General features: G+C 41.4%; 1 protein-coding gene across 1 annotated transcript in view; it reads left to right on the top strand.

Moving 5' to 3' along the window:
* LOC115146267 (pleckstrin homology domain-containing family G member 3-like) overlaps positions 1 to 16,766 on the top strand; it is a 57,553-nt gene that overhangs the window by 36,100 nt on the left and 4,687 nt on the right. The window contains exons 5-17 of the mRNA XM_065004250.1: positions 175 to 244; positions 357 to 403; positions 520 to 670; positions 915 to 1,046; positions 1,893 to 2,075; positions 2,163 to 2,255; positions 2,341 to 2,427; positions 11,358 to 11,391; positions 11,647 to 11,754; positions 12,511 to 12,543; positions 13,405 to 13,415; positions 13,861 to 14,151; positions 15,929 to 16,024. Of these exons, the coding sequence (XP_064860322.1) occupies positions 175 to 244; positions 357 to 403; positions 520 to 670; positions 915 to 1,046; positions 1,893 to 2,075; positions 2,163 to 2,255; positions 2,341 to 2,427; positions 11,358 to 11,391; positions 11,647 to 11,754; positions 12,511 to 12,543; positions 13,405 to 13,415; positions 13,861 to 14,151; positions 15,929 to 16,024 (1,336 nt within the window). The remainder of the gene's footprint in view (positions 1 to 174; positions 245 to 356; positions 404 to 519; positions 671 to 914; positions 1,047 to 1,892; positions 2,076 to 2,162; positions 2,256 to 2,340; positions 2,428 to 11,357; positions 11,392 to 11,646; positions 11,755 to 12,510; positions 12,544 to 13,404; positions 13,416 to 13,860; positions 14,152 to 15,928; positions 16,025 to 16,766) is intronic.

Genomic DNA, 16,766 nt, shown 5'->3' with positions numbered 1-16,766 from the left:
TGTTGAGTCTTTGGGCAGAATGAGGTTAACCAGAACAAATACATTCAGCCATGCAAAACATAAACATGTTTTCATACTTAACATAGTACCTGGATGTAGTTTACACTGAATTTCTTTTGTGGTCTCCGACCTAAACCTTATTCTAGTCTTGCGTCGGTCTGTCTTCCTCCACAGTGAGCTGCTGCAGTCTCTGGACATGTGTGAGAATGACCCGGTTGCTGTGGCCAGTTGCTTCGTAGACAAAGTGAGAGGAGGCCACTCGCACAGACTGAATTGATACCTATCATCGGGAAGCTGGACAGGCTGGAGTGTTATTGATCTGGTTTTGTGTTTTTCCTCCCTTTGCTATTTTATAGAGTGACGCTTTTGAAATCTATACACAGTACTGCACAAACTACCCCAAGTAAGTAGAATAATGTAAAGGTTTTCTGGAACCTTTGGGGGACATGTTAAGAATCTGTAACCTTAAATTACAATGGAAGTCATATAATACGATGCATTGACTTGTGTTCCCTCTAGCTCTGTGGGTACACTGACCGACTGCATGCGGAGTACGACTCTGGCCAAGTTCTTCAGGGATCGCCAGGCCTTCCTCAAGCGTTCTCTCCCCCTGGGGTCCTACCTGCTCAAACCTGTCCAGAGGATCCTCAAATACCACCTACTTCTGCAGGTACACTGGTCCTCACTGCATACTACATTTTCTATGGGTACTGCATACTACCTTTTCCAAGTAAGCTGTGTAGAATTGTACTTCTGCAATTGCATGTTGATTGTGGGGTCCCTTGATAGGAGGCCAATACATTTTTAACCTGATAAGATGGAAATGGTAGAGCATTGTATAGCATACAACAACACATTCAACTTCATTCCAGAGGTCTTGATTCCTTATGTTCTGGCTGTTTTCCCTCTAACAGGAGATCGCCAAGCACTTTGACCCTGAGAAGGAGGGCTATGAGGTGGTGCAGGAGGCCATTGACACCATGACCGGGGTGGCCTGGTACATCAATGACATGAAGAGGAAACACGAGCACGCTGTCAGGCTGCAGGTCAGTATGGCTACTCTCAGGGAGAGGTGAATGGAATTTGACCCGCCCCTTTCCACCTACCACTATTGTGTTACGCTATATAATGACGCAGGTGTATCTAATTGGGCTAATTTTGTATGTGATTGTTTCTCAATAGGTTTTATATCAGTTAATGAAGTGTAGCTACCCTTGCTCTGCTCATAGTTTATCCTGTCTGGCCATAGCTTTAGTATGTTGTTTCACTGTCTTGCTGGAGGTTGTGTTGATGGGGAATCCTTTTAGTCACCCAGCAACTATTCCAGGTTGCTCTCCTGCTGCTCCCACAGTAACTCCCTGACTGAGTTTACTGTACTGTGTGCGGGCAGGCTAGTCCCTTTTTTTTGTTTAGTTGCACAGTCTTTGTTGTTCCAATAAAGCAGCCCATTAACTTCCATAATCAACCTTAAGACGTTTGCTGAAGCCTAAATCTTTAGAAACAAAATGGCCAAAGCAAATGTGTAAACCTGCTCCGAGTGGTATTGATCAGTAAGCCTCCGAGGTGGCTCAAAGCTCCATGTCTCCCCGACCTCTGTTTAGATTGGTCAGGGATTTGGGGCCTCGTAGGGACTCAATAAATCTACCGCAGGGCCACAGTGTCTGCTGGGTTTTCTATTTGTTTCAATTTATGCCTTTGATTAGATGGTGAGTTCACTGCCCATTGGTTCCTGGCCTACCTGTTGTTGTTTTCTGTTGTCGCATTAAACAAATACTGTTCTCTTCAGACTTTTCACCCCTTGTGCATGCTTTTATGTACAGTTTTGTCAGTGTTGTGTACACAGACTAGGTTTAGGAGACCTAGATGTAAATCAGGAGTGTGTGTGTGTGCAGGAGATCCAGTCTCTCCTGATCAACTGGAAGGGTCCTGACCTCACTACGTATGGAGAGCTGGTGCTGGAGGGAACCTTCCAGGTCCAACGTGCCAAGAACACCAGGATGCTGTTCCTCTTTGACAAGATGCTCCTCATCACCAAAAAGAGAGGAGAGCACTATGTCTACAAGACACACATATTGGTAATGAACAAAAAGTAGAGGAACCTAACCCAAATGCCATGAGCTAGCTCTGTTGGGCTGGCGTAACGTTGCTCCCTGTTGTTTCAGTGCTCGACCCTGATGCTGCTTGACAGCGCCAAGGACCCCCTGCACTTCAGTGTGATCCACTTCAAGCATCCCAAGCAGCCTCACACTGTGCAGGTGTGTGTGGACCATAAGCCCGTCCTCTCTTGTAATAAGAGTAGTTCTGTATGAGCTCAGTATAATTGACAAGTGTCTTTTTCAGGCCAAGACTGTAGAGGAGAAGCGCCTCTGGGCTCATCATATCAAGAAACTGATTCTAGAGAACCACCACACCATTGTCCCACAGAAGGTAAATCTATAGCGACAAGGGTTTCCTCTCCACTCCTGTCAAGTAGCCCACAGTCTTGCACCACCAGCCAACTCTAATCCCTCCCTCTAAACTAATGCTCTGGGTTAACATGTGAATGAAGGTTGTATGTGTGGGTGGCTTCTTCTTTTCAACAAAGTTAAAATATACATTTTCTAGTTCACTAACTTTTTTCTAAAGTCTAACGCAACTACTTACTTGAAAATAGCTCATAAACTGCGTCCCAAAGACAAGAGAAATCGGAACGAAACTCTAGGATGACTAGGATGACTGAAAACTCTGCACCAGGCCTACCTACCGTCTCTGACAAACTTTGCTTCATGATTCTCAGAACTCAAAGTGACAATGAACGCTGCTTTGGCCCCAATATCAGCTACTCTCGATAGTGTTGCAAAACCATAGATGGCCATGGCCAACAGATTTTGCTCAACATCCATTATCCATCTGGCTACAGTGACAGAATTGTTTCACTGGAAGAAAGGTGCACATCGCTGGAGAAAAACTAGCTCTTCTCCGAAACCATAGATGGTATAGAATTTTTCACGGCGTTCAAATATACGAATCACAAATATTGAAGAAAATTCAGAGGGCTCTGTTATTAAATTAATGTCTAAAATTTTCACTAAGAACCTGGGGCAAGAAGTTTTCCCCTCACTACCGGTTTTAGCCTGGGCACATTGAATTGGCAAGGTACGTACTACGCCGAACGATAAGAGAAGGCAGATGTCACGTTCTGATAAACATACTTTTTGAGGTTTGGCCTAGTTATTTTCTGTGAAATACATCACAACTGATTTTGAGACATCTGGTAAGTCTTTCATTGATGATAGTGAATTTGAATTATCACTCTACCAACACAAAAGGGCTCCTGAGTGGCGCAGTGGTCTAAGGCACTGCATCTCAGTGCTAGAGGCGTAACTACAGACCTTGGTTAGATTCCAGGCGTATCACAACCGGCCGTGATTGGGAGTCCCATAGGGCGGCGCGCAATTGGCCCAGTGTCGTCCGGGGTAGGCTGCCATTGTAAATAAGAATTTGTTCCTAACTGACTTGCCTAGTTAAAGGTTCAATAAAAAAACATTTAAAAAGTGGTGCCTCAGTGAGGCTCACCTCATGGAACGTCGAAGGGCTAAATGGACCAATCAAGAGATCCAAATTATTCTTCCATCTTAAACATCTACAGACCAATATATAGACTCCGTAGCACATGGGTGGTTCAGTTTATCATTCAAATATCAACACTAGGGCCAGATGGCTTGCCTTTCTTATTCATAAGAAGATACCCTTCATTCCGTCAGACAGAATTCAGATTCAAAAGGAAGATGCATTATTGTAACCTGTACACTTTGTGAAACACCCATGGTGTTGCTGAATGTTTACGCTCCCAAATGGGACTATGTAATCTTCACTAACAAACTCTTATCCATTTGGACAGTCACTATTTGAGCTTCGGAGGAAATATTAACTGTCATAGATCGAAAATTAGATCGCTCACATCCTAGAACCCATCAGTCAATGATGTCCAAAGCTTTCTCCGCATGTATTCAATGGAATGGTTGCACTGACCCCTGGATATTACAAAACACTCTTGTGAAGGAGTTTTCCATTTTTTTGTTATGTCTACCACACCTTCCGTATAATTACTTTTTCATTGATAACGCACTCATGCCAGCAGTGTGAATACTTAGCTATTGTCATTTTGGACCATGCACCCTCTACTTTTGGATATAAACTTTTGCTATGTCAAAAGGATCGATCATTTTGGAGACTTCCTACTTTCTGATGAAACATTCTGTACCTTAATTGTAATCTATTTACTCATTTTCTAGAAACAAATAAGTCGGACCGTTTCTTACTCTCTCCTTTGGGCAACCTTAATGGCTTTTCTCAGAGTTCAAATGATTTCTTACTCTGCCACTCTTTATTTTTTTATTGAATGCTTAAAACATACAATATACTTGCAGTGAAACCACTCAACTACATCACATTAGTCATCTAACACTCCCATCCAGAGCGACACACAGAAGCAACCAGGGTCAACGCCCTACTCAAGGGCATGTCGACAGATTACCCACAAGATTTTAAAAAAGTGGCCTGAACCAGCGATCCACCGGCCCAAGCTCCCAACCGCCAGCCCTCCAAGGCCCCCCCCCAGAAGAAATACTACTTTAATAAATAATACTTTTTTAAAAATGATTCCATCCCCCCTTTCAAGACCCCCCATGCACCAACAAAATGAACAAAAGAGAAAGACGGAAGAAAACTAAATGCAAAAGGACAACAAAAACCGTAACTGCAAGGCCAACTGTTTGTGTGCATGTATGGCACTATTTACCTGTGCGTCTGTGTATGTGTGCATTTGAATGAGAATTTGTGTATATATACATGTGTACAAACACCTGCACCGCATCAGCCTCAGGCAAACTGGCATTAGCTGTAAAAACACTGCCCCTCAGTGTCATTCTGATGTACTTTTAATTTGATAAAAAAATATATATATACTTTTATTTTAGAATGACGGTCAATCTCCCGCACAGCAACTCCACTCCCACTTGTCTCCAATTCCACATCCTAACCCCCATCTTCCCTCAGTCCCTTCCACCTATCTCTGCAGGCCACCCTCTTCGGATTTCTACGCAACATATATCTTTCAACTGTGCAGTGATGTTTTAACATACAATTTCAATCTATCGAATAGAATCTACAGAGTTCAGGTTTAAGATAAATACTTTTACTAAGAGGATTAGTATATAATTTATTGACTGACCCGGTCTCTCCAGATCTCCCAACAGTACTATTTCTAGGGTCAATTTTAGATCAATGCTCTGCATTTTCAGATGTACCAATTCCATGGTACAGGGTGTATGAGTTGATATATAAAACGACTCAAGATTCAAGATTTTGTGCTTTTCAGTTAAAAGTATTATATAGAATTCTTGCCACCAACAAAATGTTGAATATTTGGGGCATTCAATCATCAAAGCTCTGCAGATTTTGTTGTGAGGATACAGAATCCAGACCATTTATTTTGGTATTGCCCTCAGGTAGCCCGTTTCTGGTCTCAGATTCAGGAATGCTCATCCAACAATCTCATCCCAACTATTTTACAATCTGTATGGCACAACTGTCAACATCCTGGTCCTCATATGAAACTGGTACACTTTCCTATTTATGCTCTTTTTATTCCTCTGCCAGTTTTGATCCTTTACATTGGGCAGACAGACCAGTTCCCTGCCACCTGCCTCCTCCATTTTTTGTGGTCATGCTGCAATCAATTGGTTGTACTCTTGGAATGCGCAGACCTTCACATACAATTCTGGACTTAATATAATACTTGAGTCATTGGCATACATGGACACCTTTTGTTTTAAAGCCTTGGATTTCTAATCCTCTATTGTTATTTGATCTGATTTTAATAGCTAGCATTTCAATGGCCATAAGGAATAGATATGGTGACAGCAGACACCCTTGTTTTAACTCCTCTTGACAATTCAAAACTCTCTTGAGAAATATCCTCTATTTACTATTTTACACTTGGGGTTGTTATACATTACTTTTACCCATTTTATAAGAGAATCACTGAAATAAAAAAATTCAGGCATTTTTACAAATAAAATCCGGTCTTTATCAAAGGCCTTTTCAAACTCCGCTTTAAATACCAGGCCTGTCTTAGATGTTTCATTGTGTTCTATTATTTCTAGTAGTTGTCCTATATTATCTCCAATGTATCATCCATGTTAAAAAAAACTGTCTGATCAGGATGAGATGCTATTGAGCCCACACTACTACACTGTCTGAGCCAAGGACTACATGCTTTCTGGTAAGTTTTGATTACAATACTGGGTGGGGTGAATATATTTTATACATGATTTTTTGTTAACTAGTAAATAGTAGCCTATAGCAAAGTGTGTTTTAAATCATTTCTAACTTGTTAACCATTTCTGCTAGTTAGTTTTTGCCACCTACCATGTGGGTTTTAGCTTGCTTGAGCCTGCTGAGTGTTAATTCACCTGTTTCCGTACATGTTTCATTTTAAAACGCTTATCTTACAAAGGAGTTGTTTAATCTAACTGGTTAACTATTTATATGTACATAGAATTGTATTCTTTTTTTACTCATTTTTTTCTAATCTTTACAGGAAAATGCCATGGGCACGATCTGACTGCAGCTAATGTAGCTGTGTACATTTGCAAATACTGTGCCAAATCATATGTGAAGAATGCAACAAAGATGCAGAATCATCTGGTTAAGTGCATAAAGTCCCCTCCGCACTCACAACAAGCAACCTCTGACAAAAGTCCCTCTACTTCTATTCGAGGTGGAAATAATGAATCGGACACCTTATCGATAGCAGCAGCTCATGGTCCTCGAATCAGAAGTTGTTTTTTACTCAATGGCGGAATGTAGTCATAGAAATGCTGGTGATTGTCTTGCTTGAGCTGTGTATGCAACTGGTTCACCTCTGATGCTCACAGGCAATGTGTATTGGAAGAGATTTCTGAATGTTCTTCGGCCAGCATACACCCTTCCAACCAGACATGCTTTATCTACTCATTTGCTGGATACAGAGTTCAACAGAGTTCAAGTGAAGGTCAAGCAGATCATAGAGAAAGAAGATTGTATTGCAATCATCTCTGATGGGTGGTCGAATGTTCGTGGGCAAGGAATAATTAACTACATCATCTCCACCCCTCAACCAGTATTGTACAAGAGCACAGACACAAGGGATAACAGACACACCGGTCTCTACATTGCAGATGAGCTGAAGGCAGTCATCAATGACCTTGGACCACAGAAGGCATTTGCACTGGTGACAGACAATGCTGCTAACATGAAGGCTGCTTGGTCTAAAGTGGAGGAGTCCTACCCTCACATCACCCCCATTGGCTGTGCTGCTCATGCATTGAATCTGGAAATGGTTATGTATGTGAAATGGTTAGGTATGTGAAGGGTCATCAAGTTATAGCAGCAATCTACCTCACCAAGCAAAGTGAGAAGAATAAGAGCACCACATTGAAGCTGCCCAGCAACACCTGTTGGTGTGATGTTGTCATCATGTTTGACAGTCTCCTGGAGGGGAAAGCGTCTCTCCATGAAATAGCCATATCAGTCTGTCGATATGGACAGCCCCATCAAGAGGATCCTCCTGGATGAGGTATTTTGGCAGAGAGTGGTAAGCAGCCTGAAAGCCCTGAAACCTATAGCAGTAGCCATTGCACGGATTGAGGGAGACAATGCCATCCTGTCTGATGTTCAGACTCTGCTTGTAGATGTAAGAGAATAAATCCATACTGCCCTGCCTACTTCACTGTTGCTCCCAAGCAAAGGAAACTACAGTACTGAAATGCATAAAAAAGCATGAAGGCTTCAGCCTGAAGCCCATACACGCCGCAGCGTACATATTTGACCCCAAGAATGCTGGCAAGAGCATCCTGTCTGGTCAGAGATCAACAAGGCCTATGGTGTCATCACTACCGTGTCTTGTGACCTTGGCCTGGATGAGGGCAAGGTTATTGGCAGTCTGGCGAAGTACACTTCCAAGCAAGGGCTTTAGGATGGAGATGCAATATGGCAGTCGTGCCAACATATCTCATCAGCCACCTGGCGGAAGGGACTTTGAGGATCATTCAATATTCCCTTTTGTTGTTCAGTGAAATCATCCCATGTGAAGAGTCAACTCATTTAATTAAAGTTCCATTTGTAACTAAATTGATGATTTTATTTCTATTTGAAGGATTTAATCATTTGCAATTTTCTACTTATGATAAGGTAAAATGTTTGTTTCTGTCTCCACATGATATGTTAAATATATCAATGCAATATTAATGTATTAATATTAATTCCCATATATTCCCGTTAATTCCCACTGAAAGTTTCCACCTCTGAATATTCTCCAAAATGTGCAACCCTAAAGGTATCCCAAACAATATTTGCCGAACCAATATTATACTGGAAAAATTCAGTTATAAATGATTTTATCCTCCAGTAAACTTTGATTATGTTTCCAATATCCCTGTCCACATGGAAATTCTGTAAGAGTTATGTGAAGGCCAATGATGCTCCGATTGCATTCTTTCCTATTATAATTTTTTTTTTTTTAAACTTTGACGCAAGAGACAAAGTAGTCAATATGACTAGCTTGATTAAGTCTCCTCCATGTACACTACCATTCAAAAGTTTGGGGTCACTTAGAAATGTCCTTGTTTTCCATGAAAACATGCATTAAAATAGTTGCAAAATGAATATGAAATATCGTCAAGATGTTGCCAAGGTTATAAATAATGATTTATTTGAAATAATTGTCCTTCAAACTTTTCTTTCATCAAATAATCCTCCATTTGCAGCAATTACAGCCCTTCAGACCTTTGGCATTCTAGATGTCAATTTGTTGAGGTAATTTGAAGAGATGGCTTTTTCTTTGCAGATCTGCCAAGGCCAGCATCCCGGAGTCGCCTCTTCACTGTTGACATTGAGACTGGTGTTTTGCGGGTACTATTTAATGAAGCTGCCAGTTGAGGACTTGAGGCATCTGTTTATCAAACTAGACACTCTGTGCTTGTCCTATTGCTCAGTTGTGCACCGGGGCCTCCCACTCCTCTTTCCATTCTGGTTAGCGCCAGTTTGCGTTGTTCTGTGAAGGGAGTAGTACACAGCATTGTACGAGGTCTTCAGTTTCTTGGAAATTTCTCGCATGGAGTAGCCTTCATTTCTCAGAACAAGAATAGACTGACGAGTTTCAGAAGAAAGTACTTTGTTTTTTTGAATGTGTAATCAAGCACACAAATGCTGATGCTCCAGATACTCAAGTAGTCTAAAAAAGGCCCGTTTTATTGCTTCTTTAATTATTACAACAGTTTTCAGCTGTGCTAACATAATTGCAAAAGCATTTTCTAATGCACAGTTAACCTTTTTAAAATGATAAACTTGGATTAGGTAACACAACGTGCCATTGGAACACAGGAGTGATGGTTACTGATAATGAGCCTCTGTACGCCTATATAGATATTCCATTAAAAATCTGCCGTTTCCACCTACAATAGTCATTTACAACATTAATGATGTTTACACTGTATTTCTGATCAATTTGATGTTATATTAATGGACAGAAAAATTGCTTTTCTTTCAAAAACAAGGACATTTCGAAGTGACCCCAAACTATTGAACGGTAGTGTATATCTCACTAGGTCGAGGGTTTTTTAGTCTCCAAATATCAACTATTACTCTGCCACTCTTAATAAAGCATGAAGATCTCTAATGGAGATCACCGCATGTATATACAATCACGTATATTTCAGACCTAGATCACCAATATGCTATGAACCCAGATCCTCAGCTATACAAAAAGCAATGATCTTCAGGCACAATTTGATCATTTGGCTACATCCTAAGCTGAAAAGCTGTTACAGTCCAAAGGTTATTTCTATGAGTATGGCGACAAAGATCAAATGCAATGCAGCTTCTCGTTTCATTCCACATATTAAAGATGCCCATGGTACTTTGTTGTCAACCCCTTCCGATATCAACAAAACCTTTTATCATTCTATTCATTTCTTTACACATCTGAATCACCAACTCACTGCCTCTAAAATGGACTCCTTCTTGGCAAACTGAAATGCCCCTACAATCAGCTCATCTGACGCTAAACATTGCAAGAATTACAAGAATAATTTTGGTAAATGCAGAGTAGCAAAGCTCAGGGACCTGACGGCTACCCCAGAATTTTACAAAACATTATCTGATTAACTTTTTTGTAGGTGTTTAGTGATTCCATAGAAAATGGTTCCCTGCCACTTATAAAAGCTTCTATATTGCTTATACTTTAATTTATTTTGTATTTACTTAACCTTTATTTTGAAAGAGAAGACATTGAGACTTCCAAATGTGCCCTGTATAATACTATTTTTAAATCATTTGTGTACATTTATAATCATGGTAAGCACAACAAACATCACAAATCAACCAGAAAAACAGTTGCATTGCTCCGTAAATAATGATATATAGAGGACAAATGTGAATGCTGTGCTCCGTCTCCTGCAAACCTAACATGCATCCTGGTCTGGCTCCAAATGGATAAGCTTTCTGGACTTCCGTCTTTTGAAATCTTGTCACTGTATCTTAGCTATTCAACGTCAACCATCTCCCTATGTTGCTATTTTTGGAGCTGTAGAAGACCCCCCTCGTATATTGTCTAAACACTCATAGTATTGCATTCACAACTCTTCTGGCTCGTGGCAGGATTCTGCTGAATTGGAAATCCGCAGCCCCTTCCTCTCTAGCTGTATGACTCTAAGATATATTTTTTTCTTAAATGAGAAAATATCAAATTCACCTTTTAAGAGGATTAACAGATCAATTGTACTGCCTTTGACAACCCTTTATTTCATTATTTGATGATTTCTCTACCCTTCCTACTGAATGAACAATTATACCCCGCTTAAATATAAACAATTACATTTAGCTTGAATCTTTATGACTTGACTCCCATTCAGTTTTAAGATGTTGACCTAGACTGCATATATGGCGCTATATACTATTCCTTCTAATATGACAAGTAAGATTACCCAAATAAATTATTCTCATTCAATCATCTACTACAGTTCCCTTCTTATTTTTCATTCCTACATTTTTACATTTTTTATTATATATTTATATTATGACAAAGAAATACTATTAGTCTTAACACACTTCTGCATAAAATAAATGTTTTTTTGTGTGTATCTCCATTTAATCTCCTTTATGACATGCTGACGTTCGTTGTTTACATGTAGACCTATGCACCTTATAGGAAGGGTGGGGGGTGGAGCTGTTCTTTTTTTATTTTTTTATTAAATAAACGTATCAATGCTGCATTTGTAAATTTGAAGTCTAATAAAAATGACACCTACCGTTTTCTTTTGATTTCTGTCTTCCAGGTAAAAGAGGCCATCCTCGAAATGGATTCTCTCTGTGAGTATTCCAGATAAATATGGTTAATATGAATAAAAGATAAAGGCACTAAACATAGCTGTGGCTGTTAACAAAGCAACAGGAAAGGCTGTCATTGAGTGCAAGAGGATCACTTCACTGGAAATGTGGAACAATTATTAACTGTTGTGTCCCCATTTGAAGAGTAGAGAACGATTTCTTTAATTCACTGACCTGGTTTTGAGTGAGTGAGCGGTAGTGCCTGAGTGATGGTGTTGCTTGCTGTGCTGTGTGCAGACCCAGGGTCGGGGAAGTACCGCTACAGCCCAGAGAAGCTGAAGAAGACTGGATACTGCAGGGCTGAAGACCTTTCCGCAGAGGGGAGACCCGGGCGCAGGACATCAGGTGAGTTAGTTGCCTCCCCCCTGCACATAGTAAAACAATGTTTTGTTTTATGGAAAACAACACCAAAGCCAAGCCATCTCTTCAGGCTTGATTGGTTCCACTTACCCCACAGTTCTACAGTCTGAAACCATTCTTAACGAGACTCCTTGGTTTTTGGTTGCGTCTCAGAAGCTCATTGCTTGTGATATCCGCTCCTCCGCTCTCTCCACTGGCTTCCAGTTGAAGCTCGCATCCGCTACAAGACCATGGTGCTTGCCTACGAAGCTGTGAGGGGAACGGCACCTCAGTACCTCCAGGCTCTGATCAGGCCCTACACCCAAACAAGGGCACTGCGTTCATCCACCTCTGGCCTGCTCGCCTCCCTACCACTGAGGAAGTACAGTTCCCGCGCAGCCCAGTCAAAACTGTTCGCTGCTCTGGCCCCCCAATGGTGGAACAAACTCCCTCACGACGCCAGGACAGCGGAGTCAATCACCACCTTCCGGAGACACCTGAAACCCCACCTCTTTCAGGAATACCTAGGATAGGATAAAGTAATCCTTCTCACCCTCCCCCCCCTTAAAAGATTTAGATGCACTATTGTAAAGTGGCTGTTCCACTGGATGTCTTAAGGTGAATGCACCAATTTGTAAGTCGCTCTGGATAAGAGCGTCTGCTAAATGACTTAAATGTAAATGTAAATATCAGTCCATGAGAATTCTGTATGTTTGCCACAAATATATTCACTATGCTTCAACTGTCTTTTTTACATTTTAGAACCAGGGAAACAGATCGTAAGGACAACCAAAGGTAAGGCAACAGGGATGCCACTAATTTACTTATCACTGCGATCTTGTTAAAGAGGTCCCTGTTAGAGGCTATTCATTATCATGATGAGATTTGTATGTTAAATGAAGATTGAGACCAGATTAACAGGCTGGCCTGGCTCATAACCCTGGAGCCACTGCTGCCATGATTCAGGTTCCCTGTCGCCCATACTGAGTCTCAGTATTCACCCCATGCTGTCATTCTGCCGTAGATGGACCCCTGGACAGCCCGATCAAAAGGCCAGACCCCTACTCCTCTCACAACCCCCTCTGCCCTAGAACACCCATAATGATGTTAATTATGGGCCATATTACTGAAAGGCTTTGTCATGCAGGAGCTCTTTTCAATAGTCAAATTCAGTCCTGGCTTTAGATCTGTGGCTTGCGCTGCTCTCATGCATTCTAATTGACCCGCAATGAAAGGGCAGTGATGGGAGAGAATGGAAGGGGAGATAGAGGTAATTATGGTTATATGAACAGCAGTAATAAGTTGGGAAATAAATAAGTGTGGTTAGGTTATATTAAAGACAAATGGGTTTTGGAGGAAATTGTCTCCGTGTGTCTTCCCCAGTCAGTCTGCCATGGCTGTGCAGTCAGCCTCGTTATCTCTGCTGATTTTCTTGTTCTTCATATTCCTCAGTCAGAGAGGACTGTCCTTGTGAATTGCCTTATTTCTGAGTCTCTGAAAGGACTCATTTCTCATTCACAGTTTATCCAATTAACTTGCCAGTTTTCAGATATTATTAGTGTGTTTACAGTATGATATAAGTCTACTTTTTTGTTGTGGCAGCATTGTTGACATTCTCTTATGTTCTCCTCTTCATTATCTTCTCCTGACTTGCAGCCATTCTGAAGGTAAGCTTCCCAATGATGAAAGTACATTTTTCCCTGCCATGTTTTGTTTCTCCTCTGTGCAGAAAAGAGAAATCGGTTGACTCCGTTCAATGAGATGTTGTTCTCACAGGTTTGACAATGACTCTGAAAGGAAATGCAGAATAAACCTTGCTGAGAGAAATGAACCCCAATAGAGGAATTGCTACTCTAAGCTTATTGGGCTGAACCATATTGTGTTAATAAAGGCAGAGGTTTCGGGCTCAGGGTTTTGTTGATTAGTGATGTGTCCACAATGTGGGGCGCACAGCATGCTAGCTTGGCATGATCACATGATGTACCTTCATATCTCACGCCGTGCTAAAGCAGTCACATTTATACCATTATTTTCAACACCTTGCAATTACATTAAAAAGGAACATCTCTATGCTGGCCTTGCAATAACACCTCAACTCTCTGTGACTTCAAGCTACAGCACACAGACAGTGATGGTGCTCTTCTGGGGGACAGGCGTTCCCTGCAGCCAACTGCTAGTGTCAGTATGCTGGGCTCCAGTCTAGGTGAGGCTGAGAGGCCTGGTGTGCTGGGAGCCCAGGAGAAGATAGGCCGCGGGAGGGCATCTCTGGAGCAGCTGAGCCCCAGTGAGGACCCTAAGCCAGGGTCCTTACCCTGCCAGGGGGGCACTGAGCAGCAGGAGGAGGAGACTGAGGAGGAGAAGGGGGAGATAAACACAGATGATATTCTGATGGAGGATGACCAGGTAGCCGACTTTGCCAGCTCCAAGCTGGCAGCCATCTCTTGCTGGCACTATAGGGCCAGGGCTTTACTTTCTGCTCGGTTCACAACGGTGAGACTCACTGCCACCAATGGGTTTCCTATTTCCTCTGCAATTTCACTGGCTTTCCAATCAACCATCTCCCTCTCTGTTTACCTCAGCCTTGATGCAATTCACTAAAAGCCAGCTACCATTTGCCATACTCATGGAATGCTTCTGGTTTTCACACTCACATAACTGCATGGACTAAACCTTCCAGGAATTGTAACAACAATCAGTATCATGGAAATCTGGTCACTGCAGATCAGATTTATAATTCATCATTGAATGTTGGGGAAAATGTGACTATAGAAAGGCCTGTTATTGTTTGAATTTGAGGTTTTTAGAATGGAATGGTTAATAGTGATGGTGGAAAAAAATCAACAGTTATATCATAATAGAATTTTGGATGATATTATATTGATACTTGACTCAGTATCGATTTAATTAAATTGTTTTGTTGCTAGGTAGCCTTAGCTAGCGCTAGTCGGCTGTACCTGCGCCAAAACTCTGGTATTTTTCATCCTATAGCTTGTTCTCCATCTCTTTTTTTAATAGTGAGCCAACATGTTATCAGCACGTTTATTTCCATGACTGATCAAAACAAATGTTCTCATGCTCTCTTGTCTCTCTGCAGCAGACATATAGTGAGCAATATGTTTGGAACATCATATCACAATATTGAATCGCAATACATATAGAATCGTGAGAATTGCAGTACGTATTGTATCGGCACCTAAGTATCGTAATAATGTCGAATCGTGAGGTCTCTGGCAGTTTCAGCCCTAATGGTTAACACGCACACTACCATGCTTTTCTCTCATGTGTTGCGGAGCATTACAGACCCCAAAAATGGTCAAGTCAGACTGTTCTCTCTGCTACCGCGCGGAAAGTCTAGGTCCAAAAGGCTCCTTAACAGCTTCTAGCCCCAAGACATAAGAGCCATTTTCTACCCTGCTGCTATTTGCTGTTAATTGTCTATGCATAGTCACTTAACCCCTACATGTACATATTACCTCTGCACATTGACTCTGTACTGGTACCCCCCGTATATAGCTTAGTTATTTTATTGTGATACTTTTTTTACTTTAGTTTATTTAGTAAATCAAATGTTATTTGTCACATGTGCCAAATACAACAGGTTACCATGAAATGCTTACTTACAAGCCCTTAGCTATTTCTTGAACTGCATTGTTGGTTAAACTATTTACTAAATGAAATAAAAAGTAACACAATAAAACAACAATAATGAGGCTATGTATATTTTCTTAACTGCATTTTTAAATATTATTTTATTCATTTTATTTCACCTTTATTTTACCAAGTACTCCAGTTGAGAACAAGTTTTCATTTACAACTGCACCCTGGCCAAGATAAAGCATGGGATAAACAAACGTACAATCAATAACACAATATAAAATATACAGTGTGTGCAAGTGAGGCAAGGAGGTAAGGCAATAAATAGATCATAGTGGCAAAGTAATTACAATTTAGCAATTTACACTGGAGTGATATATGTGCAGATGAGGATGTGCAAGTAGAAATACTGGTGTGCAAAAGACCAGAAAAGCAAATATGAGGTAGGTAGGTAGGTGGTTGGATGGGCTATTTACAGATGGGCTGTGTATAGCTGCAGTGATCGGTAAGCTGCTCTGACAGCTGATGCTTGACGTTAGTGAGGGAGTTAGTCTCCAACTTCAGTGATTTTTGAAATTCGTTCCAGTCAATGGCAGCAGAGAAGTGGAAGGAAAGGCGGCCAAAGGAGGTGTTGGCTTTGGGGATGACCAGTGAGCGATACCTGCTGGAGAGCGTGCTACAGGTGGGTGCTGCTATGGTGACCAGTGAGCTGAGATGAGGCAGGGCTTTACCTAGCAAAGACTTGTAGATGACCTGGAGCCAGTGGGTTTGGTGACGAATATGTAGTGAGGACCAGCCACCGAGAGCATACAGGTTGCAGTGGTGGGTAGTATATGGGGCTTTGATGACAAAACGGGTGGCGCTGTGGTAGACTACATCCAATTTGTTGAGTAGAGTGTTGGAGGCTATTTTGAAAATGACAACGCTGAAGTCAAGGTTTTGGCAGGATAGTCAGTTTTACGAGGGTATGTTTGGCAGCATGAGTGAAGGAGGCTTTGCTGCAAAATAGGAAGCCGAATCTAGATTTAATTTTGGATTGGAGATGCATAATATGAGTCTGGAAGGAGAGTTTACAGTCTAGCTAGACACCTAGGTATTTGTAGTTGTCCACATATTCTTAGTCCGAACCGTCCAGAGTAGTGATGCTAGTCGGGCAGGCGGGTGCGGGCAGCGATCGGTTGAAGAGCGTGCATTTAGTTTTACTAGCATTTAAGAGCAGTTGGAGGCCAAGGAAGGAGTGTTGTATGGCATTGAAGCTCATTTGGAGGTTTGTTAACACTGTGTCCAAAGAAAGGCCAGAAGTATACAAAATGGTGTAGTCTGCGTAGAGGTGGATCAGAAAATCACCCGCAGCAAGAGCGACATCATTGATCTATACATATATCATTGATATACATTGTTGGTTAAGGGCTTGCAAGGAAGCA

The sequence above is a fragment of the Oncorhynchus nerka genome, linkage group LG18, assembly GCF_034236695.1.
Source record: "Oncorhynchus nerka isolate Pitt River linkage group LG18, Oner_Uvic_2.0, whole genome shotgun sequence".
NCBI classification, from domain to species: Eukaryota; Metazoa; Chordata; class Actinopteri; order Salmoniformes; family Salmonidae; genus Oncorhynchus; species Oncorhynchus nerka.
The sequence above is the reverse complement of the archived record's forward strand: the minus strand, read 5'-3'. Positions and strand labels throughout refer to the sequence as shown.